At 39.9% G+C, this 25,000-nt stretch overlaps 1 protein-coding gene across 3 annotated transcripts in view; it reads right to left on the bottom strand.

The window, feature by feature from the left end:
- LOC106878412 (protein saal1) overlaps positions 1–25,000 on the bottom strand; it is a 36,340-nt gene that overhangs the window by 7,902 nt on the left and 3,438 nt on the right. Inside the window, exons 2-12 of one of the 3 annotated variants that reach the window (XM_089341366.1) lie at positions 19,796–19,935; positions 15,275–15,385; positions 15,048–15,131; positions 13,539–13,618; positions 12,155–12,214; positions 10,353–10,471; positions 9,142–9,265; positions 7,444–7,526; positions 6,379–6,549; positions 4,939–5,231; positions 2,813–3,057 (exon numbers count right to left, since the gene is read on the bottom strand). In XM_089341366.1, the coding sequence (XP_089197492.1) occupies positions 2,848–3,057; positions 4,939–5,231; positions 6,379–6,549; positions 7,444–7,526; positions 9,142–9,265; positions 10,353–10,471; positions 12,155–12,214; positions 13,539–13,618; positions 15,048–15,131; positions 15,275–15,385; positions 19,796–19,935 (1,475 nt within the window). In that variant the 3' untranslated portion in view covers positions 2,813–2,847. Of the gene's footprint in view, positions 1–1,980; positions 3,058–4,938; positions 5,232–6,378; positions 6,550–7,443; positions 7,527–9,141; positions 9,266–10,352; positions 10,472–12,154; positions 12,215–13,538; positions 13,619–15,047; positions 15,132–15,274; positions 15,386–19,795; positions 19,936–25,000 lie in introns of those variants that run through there. The other 2 variants (XM_052976619.2, XM_089341365.1) reach the window with 2 other exon arrangements.

Raw genomic sequence — 25,000 nt, 5'->3', positions numbered from 1 at the left:
GCGTGTAGTGGGTGCTTTTACGTGTCACCCGCACGAAAACGGCCACGCTCGAAATGGTGTCTTTTATGTGCCACCCGCACAAGCCAGTCCAGGGGCACTGGCAACGATCTCACTCGAAAATCCTACGAGAGCCAGTCAGGCGGGTACTGGCAACGGCCACATATATATATGTACAACTTGCATATCACCTAAAATTACTCTGCATACCACATTACCATTTCATCATTCATCTCATGCTCTTGTCTGGATAATTGAATATAATATCTGTAAGAGCAAACATCCATGCACGAGATACAAGTTTAATGCTTTTTAAGGCCTTAAACGTCTTACGTAAGAAATGGGACTGGACTATATTGTCATCTGAGAAGGTTAAGCAGACAGTGTTTTGTATTATAGCTGATGCAAGGATTGAACTTGTACACCTGTTCTCCATATCTCAGAGGAGTAACTGAGCCAGCTTGTGTGTGTATACCACATGTGAAATACATGAATTGATGTATATTTATCCTATAATACACTCAGTCAATTTCTGGACCTTCCAGAATCAGAAGTACTTGTGAATAATTGGTTATATTTGAATGAAAGAGAGTGAAGTTGTGACAGTCATGCCCTCCTAAAAGGATACATTAACAAAGTAAATGAAATAGTTTACAATCAGTAATTGAATCTAGGTCACACAGTTTGTAAGGTCTACATTGCCTGCAATATGGCCTACATGCTGTGTAGTGCAGATGCATGTGAGTGTATACACAACAAATACACACACACACACACACACTCACACACATATATACATACTGAGTGGATCAAAAGTCACAAAGATGCTTAACATTTTAAATTCATTTGAATTAAATATTTTTTTTGTAATTTACAAGATGTGATTTTTCACACGTAACATACACACATTTCCCATATATATATATATATGTGTAAATTAAACAATAGGGTAAAAAATTGGATATTAATTAATATCAATTTAATACCAGGTAACAAGCACATTAAACGAATCAGGGAGATTCATATATATATATATATATATATATATATATATATATATATATAATGCAATACACACACACACACATATTGCAAATGATGTGAGGGTATTGTAAACTTAAAACAGAACATAAATGAATTAGTGAATTATTAATACCTTTGAAACTTCAAGACTTTTGGGCTTACCTTATGTGTGTTGTATGTGTGTGTGTGAGAATGAGAGAGAGAGACAGACAGAGCGAGTGAGAGAGAGAGAGGCACTATTTCAGCACATTGAAAAATATTTATGTGTGTGTGTGTGTGTGTGTGTATACACACATATATACATATATAAACACACATAGACAAAAAAACATACATACATATATATATATATATGAGGTGCATTTCAGAAGTTTTGAGACTATTTTCAGGAGATGCAGTTATAACTGTTCAACACTACTGTAATTTTATATCGTTACTATACATCAAATAAGCTGACCTGCCAACTTCTCTCATCCCAGATTGAAGGAGATGACTGTAATAGCACTTAGAACACATCCTACTAAATACTACTTGTCACAGCTGACCAATTTACAGAATGCTGTCAAGACATGAAGACAATTCGGAAGCTTGCTACACAATAAATTTTTGCATTAAACCGGGCAAAAAAAACACTACAAAAGCTTTTGAAATGTTCCAGACTGCTTATGGGTTAACTTTTAAACTAGGCACCAAAGATCCAAGAAATGGGCAACATCAAAACTGTCTCTCACCATTCCCCCTATAATCCAGCCCTTTTGGTTATCCCCCAAGCTGAAGGAGAACGTTAGTAGGGAAGAAGTGAGAGATAATGAGAGGTGTGGGAGAAAGTGGGACATCAGAGCAGGTTGAGAAAAGTCAGTTTCCAGGATGGAGACCGTTATGTGTCTATAAAGATAATAAGCAATACAGTTTATGGTTGGTGTGGAAACTGAATACAGAATTATTCATGAAGATTTGAACATGTGCAAAATTTGTGCAAAATTTATTCCCAGGCTGCTTGGTGATGAGCACCGTGGTAACCAACTACATGACAGAAATGGGCAACATTAAAACAGTCCCGCGTCTTCCCTAAAATCGGAACCTTGCTCACTCTGATTTCTGGTTGTTCCCCAAGCTGAAGAAGAACCTCAGAAGCAGTTGATTTTGAAGATGAATGAGGCTGCGACAAGAGTCCTGGACACCTTCACTTTATAGGCCTACCATGGGACCCTCACAAAGAGGCTGGAGCGCTAAGACAAGTGCACTGAAGTCAGATGATCCTATTTCGAAGGAGCTTAGAGTTTCATACTTCTTTGAAATTAATAAAGGTCTTTCCTGAAAAAAGCCTGAAAATTTCTGGAATGCACTTTGTACACACATAGACACACACACATATATATATATACACATTCATCTATGAGTATACATACATCTACACATATTCTCTTGCTCACAGGCACGCACGTACGAGCACACACACATATGCAAAGATCAACCATGTTTTGACACATACTTGCATGTATATTGTTGTCGTCGTCGTCGTTTAACGTCCGCTTTCCATGCTAGCATGGGTTGGACGATTTGACTGAGGACTGGTGAAACCAGATGGCTACACCAAGCTCCAATCTGATTTGGCAGAGTTTCTACAGCTGGATGCCCTTCCTAACGCCAACCACTCAGAGAGTGTAGTATATATACATATAAATTCATATGCAATATACACACACACACACACACACAGTTACTAGCATACACGTCTCTATTAATTTACCCGGTCAGACAGAAAGTAACAACCTCTCCTCTTCCACCTGACCTCTCTCGTAAATAAAAAGCAGCAGGAATCCACGTTCAGTCACCACCGACAACTGTATCCATGACAACGTGATGGAGCCTGTACAGTCCGTTGCTATCACTGACAGCCTTGAGGTGATGCAACGGATTCCTTATGTCCTCGCTCTCATCTTGTAAAATAAGCAACAGGTAATGCAGGTGTAACTCGGAGCATTCTGTGTCAAGGTAATGGAGTAGCTGACACCAAACGGAGTCTTCTGTAGTTTTCTGATCAAAAGAGGTAAAAAAAAAAAAAAAAAAAAAAAAAAAAAAACCAAGATTATAATACAGTCACACTGTGTTTGTATTTGTTAGATTGCATTTTTGATTTTGTTAATATGACCTGAATCACCAAGTCTACAAAAGTCAGACCTTACGTTCAAGTCTTCTTTCTGTAGTCTTAGATCAATCATCATCATCATCATCGTTTAATATCCGCTTTCCATGCTAGCATGGGTTGGACGATTCGACTGAGGACTGGTGAAACCGGATGGCAACACCAGGCTCCAGTCTGATTTGGCAGAGTTTCTACAGCTGGATGCCCTTCCTAACGCCAACCACTCAGAGAGTGTAGTGGGTGCTTTTACATGCCACCAGCACGAAGGCCAGTCAGGCGGTACTGGCAATGGTGTATTTTATGTGCCACCCACATTTTCATGGAGAGGGTGACAGTCCATAACAGACAGACCTCGCCTTTGGAATAACTGACAACTGTCACTGTGTCATCTTCACATTACTGTCACTGGCTACAGCAGTGAATTACAATGAACTGTGATGTCTACTTACATCTCAGTAGACTGGACTGTTAACAATTTAGTGTCTTGGTCATGGACACAATACAATAAACTGTACTACACTGAGCTATCTATCTACACCAAGACAGACTGGACTGTTGATAATAAAGAAGTGTTATATAATGGACTATACCACATAATGTTACCTAGTTACAGCTTGGTAGACTTGACGGCTGACATTAAGTCATCTTGGTCATAGACACAGTACAATAAACTGTATTATACCGAGCTAGCTATTTACAGCTGTTGATAATAAAGAAGTGTTATAGTCATTGTAATAAAAATTGTTTGCCAACATAACATGGCAGTCCTGGTTTAGGATGAATGTTGCTGTAATTTAGCCCCAGGAGACATCATTACCAGCTGGCTATATGACATGATCTGTGTCCTTATATTTTCGAACAAGGACACAGATCGTGTTGTATAGCCAGCTGGAGGTGATGTCTCCTGGAGCTAAATTACAGCAACATTAGTCCTAAACCAGGACTGCCATGTTATGTTGGCAAACAATCTTTACTACAAAGTACTGTTGCTGAATATCTCATGTCGTGAGATTTAGAAATAGTAATTTTCTAATATTATAGTCATGTACTATATAATGGACTATACCACAGATTGTTACCTACTTACAGCTTGGTAAACTTGACGGCTGACATTAAGTCTTCTTGGTCATGGACACAATACAATAAACTGTACTACACTGTGGTGACAGCTAAGTGTCTTGGTCATAGTGTATACAGTAACCTATACTATACTGAAATACCACATATAGCTTTTTATGTGGAACAAGCATGAGTGAGGTCAGTTTTGGAAAGGTTTATACTGCTGGATGCCCTTCTGAAAACTAACCACTCAGTAGAGTGGACTCAGTAGAGTGAACTCAGTATAGTGGACTCAATGCTTTTTATGTGGTTCAAGCACAGGTGAGGTCAGTTTTGGAAAGGTTTATACTGCTGGATGCCCTTCTGAAAACTAACCACTCAGTAGAGTGGACTCAGTAGAGTGAACTCAGTAGAGTGGACTCAATGCTTTTTATGTGGCTCAAGCATGGGTGAGGTTAGTTTTGGCAAGGTTTTTACAGCTAGATGCCCTTCCTAATACCAACCACCCAACAGAGTGGACTTAGTGCTTTTTACGTGGCACAAGCACAGGCGAGGTCAGTTTTGGCAAGGTTTTTACAGCTGGATGCCCTTCTGAACACCAACCACTTTACGGTGTGGATTGGGTGCTTTTAAGTGGCACCAGCACCAGGGATTAAACAACAATTACAGCAACAACTTCACAATAACATAAAACCAAATACAGACCAACTTACTTTCGGAATAAGCCAGCTAAGACGAAGGAAGGAGGAGTGAAGTGCCTTGTAGAGAACAACCAAAGAAGGATCACAACCGCTGATGTCCTTTTTCCATCGATAGCGTTTAAAGCTGGCAAGATCCTCGACCACAGACAGCGAGTGTTGTTGTGGTTGTTGGTGGTGATGGTGATGGTGGTGATGATGTTTCTGCTTGGATTTGTTGCCATCAGAATCTAAGGATTCCACAGGATGATAGATATATGGAAATAAACCTTCCAGGATTTTGAATAAACATTTCGGAAACATCTCAACTGAAATGAGAACAAAAGGAGACAGTTTAAATATAGGGTACACAGCTAAGCTGTAGGGTACACAGCTTCAAAGCAAGTAAATCATCATCGTTTAACATCCGCTTTCCATGCTAGCATGGGTTGGACGATTTGAATGAGGACTGGTGGACCAGGAGGCGACACCAGGCTCCAATCTGATTTGGCAGAGTTTCTACAGTTAGATGCCCTTCCTAATGCCAACCACTCTGAGAGTGTAGTGGGTGCTTTTACGTGCCACCGGCACGAGGGCCAGTCAGGTGGTACTGGCAATGGCCATGCTCAAATGGTGTTTTTTACATGCCACCTGCACAGGAGCCAGTCCAGCGGCACTGGCAACGACCTCGCTCAAATGTTTTTTCACATGCCACCGGCACAAGTGCCAGTAAGGCAACGCTGGTACGCCGGGTACATAAATAAGACAAGAATACACAACTTAAATATAGGGTACAGATTCATGTTGGGGACACTGCTAAGATAAATGAAGGATATGCTAAGGTATTTGGGTCATAAGGTCAAATATAAAAAAACAAAATGTGAGAAGGCTGATTTGCACAAGACTTAAAAATCAGAATACAGAAAAACTGAATGCTAAATACTGCGAACACTGAATTTTGAGATAAATTAGGGGAAAATATGAATAATGACCTTAAAAAATATTTGTTGTCTCAGAGACCACTTATGTATATGAATCCCATGAATTATGAAAAGGGAGGAAAGACACTTGCTTCTCAACAATATGGTCCTAGGTTCAGTCCTTAGGCAAGTGTCTTCTATTATAGTCTCAGGCCTACCAAAGCTTTGTAAGTGGATTGGGTAGACAGAAACTGAAAGAAGCTCATTGTATGAGTGTGTATATGTGTGTATGTATGTGTGTGTTTGTCTGTCTTTGTCCCACCACCACCACTACCATCTGACAACCGATATTGGTTTGTTTACATCCTCATAAATAAGCAGTTTGGCAAAAAGATACCAATAGAATAAGTACAAGGCTTAAAAAAAAGAATGAATCAACTTTCTGACTGAAAGATAATAAAAAAAAACAAAGGATCATGGGTATTCTAATGCTTTCTGACTGAAAGATAATAAAAAAGAATTTTAAAAAAACAAATAACAAGAAACGAAGACTTACTTTTGTAGAAAGAACCAATATCAAACTTTGATCCTTGCAAGAAAATCAGATTGATCAGAGAGAGTATAGCTGCGAGATATTTGGCTTTCAAATCCACTGGGACAATTGGTTCATCACAGAGAAACATTAAGTATTTCATCAAAACCTCCAAGATAGGCTGTGACATGTTTTCTACAAAATTAAAACAAATGAAGACAGGGTTATAATACCCATATCAGGGACAAAATGATGTTACTGTCATTATGTGTCAATGTGTGGCTGAGTGGTAAGAAGCTCGCCTTCCAACCACATGGTTCCGGGTTCAGTCTCACTGCGTGGTACCTTGGGCAAGTGTTTTCTTGTATATTCTCAGGCCATCCAAGGTCTTGTGAGTGGATTTGGTAGAGAAACTGGAAGAAGTCCATTTCACCATTTTGTTTTCCTGTCTTGTTTTCCGTCTGCCACTATCCTCCATGAAAAAAATTTAATTTGTATTCGTGGGAAGAGCCATTTTAACGATGCGTCCTGCCCTAACTCTTCAAAACGCCGGTGTTTTAATGGTGGCAGCTGATGAAGGATATGTTCTCTATGTGGCCTGCTTGTTTGTTGTACCTTGTTTATCATTTTGTCCATGTTTCTTTTGGAACGTCATGTACCCAGATATATATCTATATGTACATGTAGATGAAGGTATGTACATACATGTACATATATATGCATATACTCATATATTGTTTATATATATATATATATATATATATATAGACACACACAATCAAACACACAAACACACATTCATGGCAACTTCAAAGCTGCTAAGTGATTGCTACAACATGAACTCAACCATGATATTTGCATGCAGAAACAAACTAAAATGCTCCATACTACTATACATTAGATAACGTTGTCTTAGATATACTGTTGGAACAAGAAGACAGGATGGTTACTATTGGAACATCTTTAATTATCAGTCTGTTAGATCAAGACTTTCCCCGAGGTAAACAAACAACAATAATAATCACAGGATCCCAAAATAAAAATGAAGGAAATCCATTAGGTATAAAAGAAGTTTGAAAAAAAACTTACCCAAAGCCAAGACACCGTTTTGTGAACATGACATGAGTTGAAAATTGTGGATAAACACTTCTAAGGCAGGACAAGGTTGAAAGCTGGTAAAAAAAGGAAAGATGAATAATAATGAAAAATGTTTCAATGTTCAAATATTTGCTAAATTGGAGAAAAGTGAAAAGTTGGAGAGAATAGGAGGCATTATCATCATCATCATCATCGTCGTCGTTTAACGTCTGCTTTCCATGCTAGCATGGACACCGGGCTCCAATCTGATTTGGCAGAGTTTCTACAGCTGGATGCCCTTCCTAACGCCAACCACTCAGAGAGTGTAGTGGGTGCTTTTATGTGCCACCGGACCACAAGGACCAGTCAGGCAGTACTGGCGACGGCCACGCTTGAAATGGTGTATTTTACATGCCACCTGCACAGGAGCCAGTCCATCGGCACTGGCAACGATTTCGCTCGAATATCTTTTCACGTGCCACTGGCACTTGTGCCAGGGAGGCGACGTTGGTAACGATCAACGGCCATGCTCGAAATGGTGTATTTTACGTATCAGGGCTACATAAAAATAAGGTATATTTTTAATCTTGAAGTATTTGAGTGCATGATAATACAAAACTCATATCTCCAGAAGACATAGAAGCTATTTTGAAGCTAAATGGACTTCCTTATTTCATGCCTTCAAGTTGCAGAGGACTTCTAGTGACTTCCTTGTAAAATTCTGTGTTTGTCATGGAACTTTCAGTATAAGATATATACTGTCTAGCAAGAAGCTTGCTTCTGAACCACACTGTGGCATCTTGGGCAAAGTGTCTTCTACTTTCGCCCTGGACTGACCAAAATTATATTAGTGGATATGGTAGATGGAAACTGAAATTATCCCTTCAAATGTGTATATATAGTCTTCATCATCAATATTTAACATCCGTTTTCCATGCTGGCATGGGTTGGACGGCTTGACAGAAACTGGTATGGCCAGGGGCTGCACCAGGTTCCACAGTCTGTTTTGGTTTGGTTTCTGTGGCTGTATGACTTCCCAACACCAACCACTTTACAAAGTGTATTGGGTGCTTTTTACATTATGAGTAAAATACTCATAACCCTAACCCTAACCCTAACCCTAAAACCCGAACCCTAAAACCCGAACCCTAAAACCCGAACCCTAAAACCCTAACCCTAAAACCCTAACCCTAAAACCAATACAAACGCACAAATGATGTCATAAATAACAGTACTGCCGATAGCTGTTGTTGACAAACAACGGCACTAATTTTATTCAAGGGAAAAGATCCCATTACACTGCTAGAATGTGTTGTTTACATTCCACAGCAGTAATTGTTTTCACCTCAATAGACGTTAGTGATTGGTTGAAATTACAGAAATACGACAACTTTTAGCATGAAATAACTTCGAATATAAAAATTTTTCTCTGTTCTATAAGACAAAATATACAAGTATACGAAGTTTTAAAGTGTTTCGGTAGGAAACACACTAAATAAAACATAAATAAAGAATGGCGCCCGCCAAATCAGAAAGATCTTCTGTGTTTAATTCAAGAGAAATATGAAAAAGCTGTGAGTGAGAGGTGGGTACTGTCAATTCAAAATAGCCAAGAAGTTAGTTCTTTGACAGTCTCCAGCCTGGCATTAGTGTAAGTGAGAAGAAGAAATTGCTGCCTCAAGGTAAACAGTTAAGTCTATAACGAATTACCCTATTTCCTTCACAGCCTCCAACATGGCTGTCAACATGGCTGTTGTACTCCATCTTTCACAAAGTTCATCTTCGAGATAAAACAACAGATTTAATAATTCGCCAACGTTCTTCAATAATTCAACTGAAATTAGAAGACAGAACAGTGATGACATTACAACAATTGTAACAACAACAACTATAATAAAACATAAACAACAGTAATAAAAAAAAGAAACAGAGACAATCAACACTGTTCAATGCACCGGTTTCTACAAAGCCAGAGGTACATTGAAAACATCTTACTTCTTCCATTCTGAAGGACTTTCCCTCAATTTCCCTAAATTCAATGCTCATTACTCTTCCTCGTGCTCAAACTGAACCCACATTTATGAAGGGTTGCTGAAAAGTTTCAGAATTTAAGGGTGTCATGAAAGACCAGGTTTGAGACCCAATCTCTTCCGAGTTCTTTTACAAGGCTTAGAAAAACTGAAGGGCTGCTGCAATAAGTGTGTGAATCTCAGAGGGGAATATGTTGAATAAAATCATAATTAACCCTTTAGTGTTTAAACCGGCCATATCTGGCCCAGATATTCTACATGTTTTATATTCAAACTGGCGATATCTAGCCTTTCACACCTAACCTACATTGACATTCTAAAAATAAACAATCACATCATTGAAACCTCAAAGCTATAAGATAATGCATGATTAATTCAAAACAATTTGAGTGAAAAAGTATTACATTTAACAGAGTAATCTGAACACCAAATGGTTAACCAATTCTTCTGTATTTTCTTTTACCCAAAGCCAGGAACTTTTCAGCCCCACCCCTTCATATGTAGCCAGTGTAGAAACCAAATGCTTTGCTATTCACGGCTATATTTGTTTTATCTCTGACTCTCCCAACTGACACACAGAAACTTCAACCTTGATCTCTTTATCACCTCAAAACCTAACTTCTCTCAAAACCATGTACATCTTTAACCCTATCAGGTCATCCAACCACTGCTTCATGGTAACTACACCCGACATGCAATCACATAATACACAACAACTCCTTCCCGCCAGGCCCACGACACATCAAATCAGCCAACTGGCCGGAACTTTATCTGGTTTCTGGATACAGCTAAATGGGGACAGAAAATAAAATGCTGACTTTTGGTAAGAGCATCAGTGTCATGCAAAGCCAGCCATGACCCACATGTCTACTCAAGCCAAGGATAACTTACCATTTGTGGAACTGGCCATGATGAATTTGATAAGTTCTAAAATATTGGCTTCTTGATCTTTGATAGCAGCAACCCATGGCAAATAATGTTCTTCACTCTGGAGGCAGCAATATAGTAACCTGCGATAGGAAAAATAACGACTTTCTCATATCTCATTAAAGGTCCAATCTACATATTTACCAAACATGTAAATTTTGTTGTTGGATTGGTAAAAATCAGTAGAGCATAGAACAAAGTACCTTGTGGTGTTTATTAACGTTGCTTTATTTTCAGGGTTTAAATCCTACTGAGGTTGATGAAACCTTTCTTTCCTGGGCCCATAAAATAAAGAACTTGTCAATTACTGAAAGTTAGCAGAAGTTAATTTTATCAACTGTACTATCCCCACAAATTTTTGGCCTTGTGTGTCAGTCAGAAACTGGGTTAATTTTATCAACTGTACTATCCCCACAAATTTTTTGGGTTAATTTTATCAACTATACTATTCCCACAAATTTGTGGCCTTGTGTGTCGGTCAGAAACTGGGTTAATTCTATCAACTGTACTATCCCCACAAATTTTTTGGGTTAATTTTATCAACTGTACTATTCCCACAAATTTGTGGCCTTGTGTGTCGGTCAGAAACTGGGTTAATTCTATCAACTGTACGTACTATCCCCATAAATTTGTGGCCTTGTGTGTCGGTCAGAAACTGGGTTAGTTCCAGTACAGGTCTCCAGGAACACATCCAGTGAAGGGCCACTTAGTTAACTGGTATTCCATCACTAACAGATATACTCCAATGCTCCAACCTCCGAGCCACATGAGTATTGCCAACTTGGTGTTTTCTATCACAGTAAAGAATACATCAAACCTTTTAGTAACAATAAATGACTCCCACTTGCTGTGCCAATGCTCCAGTTTGGTCTACTCTACTCTGGCAGAACACTGTTTAACATAACCATCAGATCTTCTCAGATTTTAGTTGACTTTAGTAAGATGGCTGATGTTATATGTCTCACTGCTTAACACTACAATCTGATCCTTGACTGATGTAAGTCAAATAAGAGGGGTAACATACATCTTAACATCACCAATTGGTGATCCTTGTTGGATGTATTCAGACCAGCTCCAGATTTTTCCAGCAGATTTTAAGCTGGTCATTGGACATTGGCCACAGTAGTCTCATCAGTCAGGGAGGCAAAGTGTTGAGACCATGGTCACTTTTTTTTCATCTCCTGAATATTGTAGTAGTTGGATTTACAGCAATCGAGGGCAAACTGCAGCGTACAGGACTTTCCAAATAGCACACGTAAAGAAAAATTACCTTGCATTTTATAAGCAGTGCCGCTTGCCTGAAGATGCACCATGTCTCATATAGCTTGCTTGTTGGAAAAAGTTGCCCATGTGAGCATGTGCATAACTTTCAATCAAGCAATGACAATATTCAAACATGAGTTTGCAGCCATCATATATATATATATATATATATATATACACACACACACACACACATTATCAACATCATCATTTAACATCTGTTTTCCATGCTGTCATAGGATGGACAGCTTGACAGGAGATGACAAGGCCAGGAGTCACACTATCTATCTATCTATCTATCTATCTACCTATATATATATATATATATATATATATATATATATATATATATATATATATATAAAAGTCTGTACAGAATTACAGCACAGTACAAAACAGTACAATTACCTGATATGAACAGCTCCCTTATCAGTACAATGTAGTCCAGTATATTCACCTGAAAGACCGTACTAAATGCATACACTATATTACAGTATATTTACCTGACAGTCTGTACTAAGCAAAGTCCATCGGGATTCTCCAATAACAACAAAACCATATTTCTGAAATATGAGAGGAAATCATGAATAATTAATTATCTGATTTATAAGAATACAATAGTAAACACACACACACACACACACACACACACACACACACACACACACACACACACACACAAACATGCACTCAATCAATCAATTAGTCTGTCTGTCTGTCTATCTATCTATCTACCTACAGACAGACAAGTCCAGTCATGGCTATATGTTTTTTTCACAGCTACATCATCTCAGGTTTCAGCCGCGTGCGTGTGTGTGTGTGTGTGTGTGTGCCTACACACGTGTGTGTCACATTGGGCAAATGCCATCTACTATAGCCTCTAACCAACCAATGCTTAGTGAGCAAAATTTGGGAGCCAAAAACTATAGGGAAGCCCATCGTATGTATCTTGAGAGAGCATGTGTCCATATATATGCACACACACACAAAACACATATACAAGGGTGAGCTGAAAAGTTCCTGGCTTTGAGTAAAAGAAAATGCAGGAGGATCAGTTAATTAAGATTTTATTCAACATATTCCCCTCTCAGATTCACACACATATTGCAGCAGTCCTTCAGTTTTTCTAAGCCCTGTAAAAGAACTCAGAAGGCTGGACTTCCAACCAGGTCTTTTGTGATACCCTTAAAGCCAGGAACTTTCCAGCACCTCACCCTCGTATACACATACATATACATACATGTATATACACACACACACATTTATGCACATATGTAAATGCTTATTTCCTGGTCCTTTCACATTAACACCAGTTAAGCAAAAATGGTGATTCTTGTTTAAGATTTTCCATAGACTGTGTGCCCTGTAGGTCATCAGTTTCAAAACGTGAAAACCAGTGGAATAAAAATCCCCTCCTTGGAATACACAGCTTTGCCAAAGGAAGGACATCCATCCACAGAAAACAGTCTCAATAAATCCTGTCCAAGTCACACCAGCATAGAAAAATGTATGTACTGGGCATCCAAAGAATAAGTACTGGGGTCGATTTGCTTGACTAAAGGCAGTGCTCCAGCATGGCCGCAGTCAAATGACCGAAACGAGTAAAAGAGTAAAGAGTAAGAGTATGTGATGACCAGTGGAATGACTAACTACTTTACTTGTGAAACAAACAGAGGTTAGTGAGAGGAAGAATGGATCTGGCTGTAGAAAACCTGCCTCAATAAAGTTCCATTTAGCCCTGGCAGAACAGGAAAATGGTTAAAAATGATGAATGAAATTTCACACACACACACACACACACACACACATACTACATGCATGCACACAACATACAGAGATAGCTACACACATCACATAGAGTTCACAAAGCAAAGATTAAAACCTTACATAAATTCTGGGTTTGATGACATCTCTGAACAGACGGTTGGATTACAGGAGAGGTTTCCAAGAATACCAACACAGATTTCCTAAAAGTAAACATAATTAAGGAATTACTTCATAGGGAAAAAATACATTACATAACACATCCTAGGAATTAGCTTAGATTAATTATTTCATCTATTTCTCTATTAACATACCTTTTTATATTGTTGGCATTCCGTCGCTTACGACGTCGAGGGTTCCAGCTGATCCGATCAACGGAACAGCCTGCTCGTGAAATTAATGTGCAAGTGGCTGAGCACTCCACAGACATGTGTACCATTAACGTAGTTCTCGGGGATATTCAGCGTGACACAGTGTGACAAGTCTGACCCTTTGAATTACAGGCACAACAGAAACAGGAAGTAAGAGTGAGAGAAAGTTGTGGTGGAAGAGTACAGCAGGGTTCGCCACCATCCCCTGCTGGAGCCTCGTGGAGCTTTAGGTGTTTTCGCTCAATAAACACTCACAACGCCCGGTCTGGGAATCGAAACCGCGATCCTATGACCGCGAGTCCGCTGCCCTAACCACTGGGCCATTGCGTCTCCACAGACCTTTTTATATATTCAATGATATATGGTATACTCTGTAAAGTGAGGGTTCCAGTTGATCAGATCAACAGAGCCTGCTCATGAAACTAAAGTGCAAGTGGTTGAGCACTCCACAGACACACATACTCTTAACCTAGTTCTCAGGGAAATTCAGCATGACACAGAGTGCAAGAGCCCTATGCAAGTGCCACATAAAAAGCACCTGGGCCAGTGCCTCAGATGAAGAACCCATGCCAGTGCCATGCAAAAAGCACCCAGCACATTCTTTAAAGTGGTTAGCATTAGGAAGGGCATCCAGCCGTAGAAGCTATGTCAAATCAGAATGGAGTCTGGTGCAACTCCCCAGCTCTGGTCAAACCGTCCAACCCATGCCAGCATGGAAAACAGATGTTAAAGAATGATAATGCGTGATCGTTACCAGCGTCGCCTTACTGGCACGTGAAAAAAACATTCGAGCGAGGTTGTTGCCAGTGCCGCTGGACTGGCTCCTGTGCAGGTGGCACATAAAAAACACCATTTTGAGCGTGGCCGTTGCCAGTACTGCCTGACTGGCCCTCATGCCGGTGGCACGTAAAAGCACCCACTACACTCGCGGAGTGGTTGGCATTAGGAAGGGCATCCATCTGTAGAAATTCTGCCAGATCAGATTGGAGCTTGGTGCAGCCATCTGGTTCGCCAGTCCTCAGTCAAATCGTCCAACCCAAGCTAGCATGGAAAGCGGACGTTAAACGATGATGATGATGTTGAAATGATCCCCTAGAAAGATTTGAACTCAGAACATTGAATGTCCCAAACTAGATACAATTGTAAGCCTGTGTAAATATTTAAATGCCACAACCATCTGCACCCAGAAGAAACTGCTGACAACTCGACAATTTCCTAACAGTAAACAAGAAATTTCAAAGAAGAGACCACCACCACTTACCGTCACTCTTGGAGCCCTGGATTTAACAATCACAGCAGAGAGTAGCTCAACAGATTTGAATTCATGCATGAAGACAACTACATCCTAAAAATTGAAAAAAGTATTCTTTGAAAGATTTTACTTATAGTAAGCACACACACACACACACACACACACACACACATGCACACATCTACACTCACAATGCACACAAATACATACATGCATCTATATCAAGAACAACTTACAGAATTCATTGACATGTCCCAAAGGTTACAGAGTTCATCTTGAAGGTCTTCATTGACATCAACACCAAACTCAGAATCGGCATTGCCTGGTTCATTCTGTTTGTCTACCTCCTGACGTCGGAAATGAAAAGAATCAAAAATAAGTAAAAACATATTAGAATTATGAATGCCTATTGTTTTATCCCCTAATCACCCCCAAATCTCTCTTGCTTTACGCATGGAGTCAGCTTCCACTGGATCCAGCAAAAGCAATGAGTCCCAGAACTCGACTTGAACACCCAAACACTTGGTGTTCTATCATTCAGTTTATGAGGAAACTCTACCACATGAAACCCATGGTAGTAGACAGTAAAAACATTTGGCCTTTCGCTTTTTTTATCAGAGCCAGAAAATACCTCAGCCATATTTAATAGTAACTCTCTACACATATTAAGTAAGATCCAGATTACTGTACTAACTATAAACATTGTGTGTCTGTGTTACATAAAATGAGACAAGAAAACCAAGGTTGCGCAGAACATATATATATATATATATATATATATATATATATATATATATATATATATATATATATATATAATATATATATATATATATATATATATAAATATATATAAATATATATATATATATATATATATATATATATATATATATATAAATATATATATATAAATATATATATATATATATATATATATATATATATATAAATATATATAGTTTTAGGGAAAAGAACCAAGCTTCAAGAACTCATCGATGAAAATCCACTCATTTATTGTGCTTTTAATTATTAATTTTTCTATATGTGATAGTGAATTTTCATCGATGAGTTCTTGAAACTCGGTTCTTTTCCCTAAAACTATATATTTTTATATATTATTATCTATAAAGCTCAATTTAATTTTAATATTTTATAAATAGATTTTAATTGAGATTTTACCTGTAATTTTGGATTTTGTCCCTAATATTATTATATATATATATATATATATATATATATATATATGTTCATATAATGATATCTACCAAATGTATTGGTAAGATAAAACATGTAATCGTTACCAAAATATCAAAAATTCGTCCACAAAGGTCTATAGTAAACTCCTTATGGCTCGATCTCCTTTGTTATATATCAAAAATTTAAATAAGAGCTTTGACGCTAAATCCATATATATTAAAGTTTATTACCTATGTATACATTTCTGTATAAGGTCAAATTCAACTCTCAATTCAAGTTAAATAAATAAATTACTTTACACATCTTTTTTTTACTTTTTATGCTGGGGATGACCTTCAGCAATGAAGGACATGTGATGCCTCCTCACTTCTTTCCACAAGGTCTTCAAGTAAACTCTGCTGCCTACATAGATGTCCTGAATACAGTGGTTAATCCATGGATTGATAATGTACGCAACGGAACACCTTATATGTTTCAACAAGAACCAGCACCATCACACAAGGCTACAGCAATGCAGGAATGGATGGCAGAAAATTTTCATAACCACGTAACCCCCTAGCTCCCCGGATCTCAATCCACTGGACTACAATGCTGTAGAGCATAGTTGAGAAAGAGGTTAATGAGCATTCTCATAACACCAACAAAAAAAAATCCCTAAAAACCTCCATAGTCAGAATAATGTCAAATATGAACACAGACCACTTGACCCTAGCATGTAGGCGATTCAGACCTTGCATAGAACCCATTGTTGAAGCTGAAGGGGACTTTATTGAATATGCTTATTCTTATCATCAAAGATAAGAGGATTGTTTATTGAATATGTTTATTTTTATCCTCAAAACCTTTTTCAGTAAAAAGGCATTATTGTCTGTTTCTAAGAGACATTTTTGTGTAATTATATAACTGTGCTCAAATACCTTACGCAGCTTGTATATATGAGTGTAAGGCGGCGGCGCCCTGGTAGAATCGTTAGCACGCCGGGTGAAATGCTTAGTGGTATTCCATCTGTCGCTATGTTCTGAGTTCAAATTCGCTGAGGTAGACTTTGCCTTTCATTCTTTCGGGGTTGATAAATTAAGGACTGGGTATTTGTTGAGTATTGGGGTCGATGTAATTGACTGTCCCCCTCCCCCAAATTTCAGGCCTTGTGCCTATAGCAGAAAGGATTATATATATGAGTGTGACATGTATATGTATGAACGTTGGGCCTCACAGAGGCAATGATGAAAGACAGAGACCTCTGGAGAGATGCTGTGACTGAGAAGACCGGGCAAATAAAGTGAGTTCACAGCTGAAACCTACACCAGTGTCGCATAATCAGCCCCAGCCCACTCAAAAGTACCTTGGATCGTAGGGCGACATGCTGTGATTGAGGAGACCTATTGAGTCAAGTACATCAAAATCAAATGGAAATTGTTGTTGTGATCCCCGTGCCGGTGGCACGTAAACAGCACCATCCAAACATGGCACGTAAAAAGCACCCAGTACACTCTCGGAGTGGTTGGTGTTAGGAAGGGCATGTAGCTGTAGAAAAACTGCCAGATCAGACTGGAGCCTGGTACAGCCTCCTGGCTTCCCAGACCCCGGTTGAACTGTCCAACCCATGCCAGCATGGAAAACAGACGTTAAACGATGAAGATGATGATGATCATGATGATATACATATATATATATATATATATATATATATAAATATATAGACCCGTGTTGATGTTACACACACGCTAACATCCTAGACACTACATTATAATACTACTAATATATCTGAAATAGTAGTTGGCACACACACACACATCTCTTATTTCAGTACTGATCCCTTTTTAAGACTGTACTACAGTTACACAAACATACTAGACCACCTTACAATACAACATACATATCTGGGACTTTGCTGTTGTTTTACATGTGGAAACGGCCTAGACAGGATTACTATACAGCTAAAATATTTGGGACTATGCTTTTGTTTACATGCACAAACCTCCTAGACAACATTATAGTACAGCTCACACATCTGGGACAGTACTGTTGTTACATACACAAACATCTTAGACAATATTACAGTACTGGTGACATATCTAGGACAAGCTGCTGTTGCTGTATACACAGTCTAGGCCCATATTATTACACTACTGCTTAGATATCTTTGACAGGTCTGTTATTACATAAACATCCTAGATAACATAACTGTGTTGCTGACATATCTAGGACATCGCCAGTGTCACACACATACATGCTCGATCTACATTAGAGTCAGTGACATACCTGGGACAGTATTGTTGCTGTGTATGCACCTTCTGGGTCTACAGTACAGTACTAGTGACATTGTGTGTCAACACTATATCAGTCTGGTTAACCCTTTGGCAGTGAGATTACCATCAAATATAATGCTCATGTAATCATGTTGTTTTTAACTGATCATGTATTATCTCAGAGCTTTGACAATTTAATGATGTGACTATATTTTTAGAATGACATTGTAAGGTAGGTATGAGAGGTGGGATCTAGCTGGTTTCAACATAAAACTGGTAGAATATTTGGGCCAGATATGGCTGGTTTAAATGCTAAAAGGTTAACATTCTTGCAAACTCCTGAATAAAGCAATGATGAGTTATCCACTATGTTGCTTTCTGCCACAAGTATCAATGTGGTACCTAATTGTGGTACGAGTAGACTGAGCTATCAGAAAGTTTGTTAGCACTAATGACAGGAAGCAAACCTGAAGCTTGTTGTTTGATTCCTGGACTGAGCTGTGTGTTGTTTTCTTGAATAAAAAAAAATTTCATTTCACGTTGCTCCAGTTCACTCAGCTGTAGAAACGAGTTGCGACATCACAGGTGCCAAGCTGTATCGGCCCCTTGGATAACATCGATGGCATGGAGAGGGGAGGCTGGTATGCATGGGCAACTGCTGGGCTTCCATAAACAACCTTGCCTGGACCTGTGCCTCAGAGGGGAAATTTCTAGGGGCAATCCCATTATCAGTCATGACTGAAAGGGGTCTTTACCCTTTACCTTTTTTTTTTTTTTTGTATATGTGTGTGTACATGTTAAATTGAAAACTGCATTAATATTACCATTGGGAGAGAAAAGACAGTGGAAGTCATGGGCACTGCCCCTTCCTTTTGAATAAATCATAACCCCACTCCAAAGTTTAAAAATTTCCAGCCCCAGCAGGTCATACGTCCCGACCAGAGAGCCACATATTTTCCTTGCTTTGATAGCTGCACACTTCCCCACACTCTAGTCCTCATATTTCCTCACCCTAGAAGGCCACACTAATCCAATACAAAATGCTACATATTGCTCAAAAAGGTTGCATATTTTTTGCTTCACACAACCTGTACCCTGAATAATATGTTTTCCCTTTTTCCCAGATAATCACCTATGCCCCCACCCTCAGAAGGTGCATATTTAGCTCTCTCCAAGAAGGCTGCAAATGTCTCCAGTAGCAACACCACCACTACTACAAAGACCACATATGTCCATCCCCCTTCCCCCAGATCATACATGTATCGCAGGGAAGCTAGGATCAGTAAAGTGAAAGTAAAAGTGTGAGACCTGAATCAGTTTCATAAGAACAGTAAACAGCCATTGTTTACTGAAAGCTGTTCCAGTGATAATGTCGGCATTCAGCAGTTCATCATCATCATCGAAGCCAGCAGGGAGGGTTGGGTTTGAGCGGAATGGACTGTCAGAACCTGTAATGAAATAAGAACTATATTAAGGATATGCATGTCTGTGGAATACTCAGCCATTTGCATGTTAATTTCACGAGCAGGCTGTTCCATACATATATACACACATACACATATATACACACACATACACACATATATACACACACATACATATACACTCACACACAGATATATATACATGGTGCAACAGAAGTAACGCCCTTTTTTTTTACATTTGATAACTTTTATAGTATTTCTTTTATTCTTTTACTCGTTTCAGTCATTTGACTGCGGCCATGCTGGAGCACCACCTTTAGTCAAACAAATCGACCCCCAAGACTTATTCTTTGTAAGCCTAGTACTTATTCTATTGATCTCTTTTTGCTGAACCGCTAAGTTACAGGTATGTAAACACACCACCATCGGTTGTCATAGACACACAAACATACACACACACACACACACACATATATATATATATCTGTCCGGCATTCACCATGATAGATCGCTGACCACTACATTTATATTTTTTTTCTCCTTGTTTCTCTCCTTATTTCTTTCTGTGTTCCTTTCAGTTGAAGAGCGTAGGCTCGAAACGTCAAAGACTTTCTCTATTCCCGAGCGTTAAACTAATACATCCATTTGTTGTTTACACCACCTGTCCTCGTCTGTTGTTTCTTTCGTAAATTCTCCCATATCATCATCATCATTGTTTAACGTCTGCTTTCCCTACTAGCATGGGTTGGACGATTTGACTGAGGACTGGTGAAACCAGATGGCTACACCAGGCTCCAATCTGATTTGGCAGAGTTTCTACGGCTGGATGCCCTTCCTAACGCCAACCACTCAGAGAGTGTAGTGGGTGCTTTTACGTGTCACCCGCACAAAGGCCAGTCAGGCGGTACTGGCAACGGCCATGCTCAAGATGGTGTATTTTATGTGCCACCTGCACAAGAGCCAGTCCAGGGGCACTGGCAACAATCTCACTCGAAAATCCTACGAAGGCCAGGCAGGCAGTACTGGCAACGGCCACGCTCAAAATGGTGTATTTTATGTGCCACCCGCACAAGAGCCAGTCCAGGGGCACTAGCAATGATCTCGCTTGAAAGTCCTTATATATATATATATATATATATACAACGGGCTTCTTTCAGTTTCCGTCTACCAAATCCACTCACAAGGCTTTGGTTGGCCCGAGGCTATAGTAGAAGATACTTGCCCAAGGTGCCACACAGTGGGACTGAACCCGGAACCATGTGGTTGGGAAGCATGCTTCTTACCACACAGACTTTGTATCAACAGAATTACACCCAAGACCACAAGGCTGGCAGATGCTTTTAGAGCTGTATAGAATTCCCTAAAAATACAGGTTGCTTTTGCTTTGTGTGAGAAGTGAGAAGTGTTTTGGAGAATAAGGACAGAACTTAGTGGTTGCCCAAATGGAGAAAAACTAACATGGTTAACCCTTGAACTCAGAGCAGACTTTAAAATAATGACTCAGCCATTACATTACTACCACCAACCACCACCACCACCACCATTACATGCCAACTGCAACTTGCCCCCACCATCACTACTACCTACAACACCAATACAATCAATTCTACTTCTACTACTAACGACGCCTACATTTTGAACATGACCACCACCACCACCATCACCACCACCACCACCACCATCAACACCAACACCACCATCACCAACACCACCACCACCACCACCACCATCAACACAACCACCACCACCACCACCACCACCACCATCAACACCAACACCACCACCACCATCAGCAGCAGCAGCATAATGACCACTATCATCACCTAAAACAACTCTATCCCTTCAACCACAACCGCTACTACTGTCATCGCCATCACTACCATGGCCACCCCTACCATTATATACAACACATATGGCAACATCCCCCATCACCACCACCACCATCGCTACCCCGAACAACAACTCCAACACCACTGCCACTTCCGATATTGGTATCAGTACAACTGAGCTTAGACAAAGAACGCATACTTTAAACATTGCATTCTTCAGGTGAGCAACGCTGCTTAGCAACTCGATATTAAATCTTCGAACCATTAATCTCACAGCTCATCGTGTCTGCTTCATTAAGTCAACATGGGTATTTATCAAGTTTTTCCTGTCTTGGCTGTTATCAGACAGAGAGAGAGGACTTTCAGGTGAAACCCTTTCATGTTTGTTTGTTTCTTCAAAAGTGGCTCTAATTATAGAAATGACATTTCTCCCCCCCCCCCCACATCATCAGAGACAGGGGGCATTAAAGTTCAGTCTAAAAAAGTACAAGAGCACCGAGATGTTTATTGGGTTGGTATTTACTGACTGCTGTTGGCACTCCGTCGCTTACAACGTCGAGGGTTCCAGTTGATCTGATCAACGGAACAGCCTGCTCGTGAAATTAACGTGCAAGTGGGCTGAGCACTCCACAGACATGTGTACTCTTAACATAGTTCTCGGGGATATTCAGCGTGACACAGTGTGACAAGGCTGACTCTTTGAAATACAGGTACAACAGAAACAGGAAGAAAGAGTGAGAGAAAGTTGTGGTGAAAGAGCACAGCAGGGTTCGCCACCATCCCCTGCTGGAGCCTCGTGGAGCTTTAGGTGTTTTCGCTCAATAAACACTCACAACGCCCAGTCTGGGAATCGAAACCGCGATCCTATGACCACGAGTCCGCTGCCCTAACCACTGGGCCATTGCGCCTCCACCATATCTATGTAAACACATACAAATGTACATTCAAACTACAGTGGAGAAGGCTAGCCACTGGATTTGGTTAAAAATAGACGATGAGCGATGGCTAGAGAAATATTGAGCTTTTTTTTAATAACCAGTTGATCTAGCAAGCGGGGCTTCATATCAGTGAGGGGGGGGCGGTAAGCATTGATGCCGTTGAGAGGTAGGCCCCGAAACAGCACGCATTCTCTCCTGATGACCCCATACACTTGCTAGCTTCCGGTATGCGAAATTCTCGACTGGTCACACTTGCATGAGCGAGTTGTTGGCAAGACATCACTGACATTACGGTAGTTATTACCACAATCATGACCAGTCATTACTGCAATCATTATTGTAGCTGTTACCAGTCATTAGCCTAGTTATTAGCACAGTTATTACCTCCGCCTTAACGAAGGCGGAGGTTTTGTTTTCAGTCGCGTTTGTTTGTCAGTGGACAAGATATCTCAAGAATTGCTTGATGGATTTGGATGCAACTTTCAGGGATGTTTCGCCTCGTGACTGGTATGAACTCTCTCTCTCTTTTTTTTTTCTTTTACTCTCTTTTTACTTGTTTCAGTCATTTGACTGTGGCCATGCTGGAGCACCGCCTTTAGTCAAGCTAATCGAACCCCAGGACTTATTCTTTGTAAGCCTAGTACTTATTCTATTGGTCTCTTTGGCCAAACCGCTAAGTTATGGGGACATAAACACACCAGCATCTGTTGTCAAGCAATGTTGGGGGGACAAACACAGACACACACACACATATATATATGTAGATGTAGGTATGTACATATATGCACGTATATATGCATATACTCATACATTATTTGTATTATATATATATATACATATATATGACGGGCTTCTTTCAGTTTCCGTCTACCAAATCCACTCACAAGGCTTTGGTCGGTCCAAGGCTATAGTAGAAGACACATGCCCAAGGTGCCACGCAGTGGGAATGAACCCGGAACCATGTGGTTCGTAAGTAAGCTACTTACCACACAGCCACTCCCACGCCTATAACTGATTATATTTTGGGATTAATCCAGTACCAGACAAGGATTCTGAATTATTTTTCCTGTTTTTATATTCTATTTTTGAGAACAGTCGGGTTCATATTTAGTATTCTCATTTATGAGGGCAATCGAGTTTATTTCAGATATTCTCATTTTTAAAATCATCTCCAGCTAATCATTGAGAGGACATTGATGTTGCCTTGGCAGAGGCTTGCGCTCTCTGAGTGCTCTTGTTTTAATTATTTATATGATCTTATATTATCACAATGGTTACCACAGTTGTATCTCCATTTGTTGCCATAGTTATTCCTATAGTCGTCACCAGAGTAATTATCAAAGTCATTGCCAGTCATTATTCCTTGTCATTAGTCATAGCATCAGCAATTACTACCAATCATAACACAGTAATTACCTCACTAATACTGGTTTTAAATTCTAGTACAAGGCCAACTATTTCGGGAGAGGGGTTAAGTCAATTACATCAACCCCAGTACTTATTTTATCGAACCCCGAAATCATCTCAGTCCTTTGTCATCCCCTCAGTGAGGTTCAAAGTCTTGAAATCATCTACAGCTGGATGCCCTTCCTAATGTCAACCACTCTGAGAGTGTAGTGGGTGCTTTTACGTGACACCGGTATGAGGGCCAGTCAGGCCGTTCTAGCAATGACCACACTCAAAAGGTGTATTTTACATGCTACCTGCACAGGAGCCAGTCCAGCGGCACTAACAAATGACCACGTTCTAATGTTGTTTTTCACGTGCCACCGGCACATGTGCCGGTAGGGCAACTCTGGCAACGATCACACTTGAACAGTGCTTTTCACATGCCACCAGCACGGGAGCCAATCCGTGGCCCTGGCAACAATCATGCTTGGATGTGCTTTCAACATTCTACTGGCACGAGTGCCAATCAGGTGGTACTGTCATCGGCCACGTCCGTGATTTTGATTTGTTTTCACTTGCCTCAATAGGTCTTCACAAGCAAAGTTCATTGTCCAATGAATGAGGGGTACTCGTGAGTGGGCCAGTTACACCCCACATTCAGATGTGCTTTTAACATTCCACTGGCACAAATGCCAATCAGGCAGTACTGTCATCGACCAAACTATATATACATTTACCAGGTGGTGCTGAAAAGTTTCTGGCTTTAAAAGCACCGTAAAAAGGCCTGGTTAGGTGCCAGTTATGTGTATTTCCAGAACACATATAGTTTTATATGTCAGTGGCATGTAAAAAAACCACCTTGTGAGTGCTGGGCCTCACGGAGGCAATGACAAAAGGCATGCTTGAGAAGAAGCCCCATCAAGCCAAGTGAAA

The sequence above is a fragment of the Octopus bimaculoides genome, chromosome 24, assembly GCF_046866305.1.
Source record: "Octopus bimaculoides isolate indiv1 chromosome 24, ASM4686630v1, whole genome shotgun sequence".
Lineage (NCBI taxonomy): Eukaryota > Metazoa > Mollusca > Cephalopoda > Octopoda > Octopodidae > Octopus > Octopus bimaculoides.
This window is presented reverse-complemented; position numbering and strand designations above follow the sequence as displayed.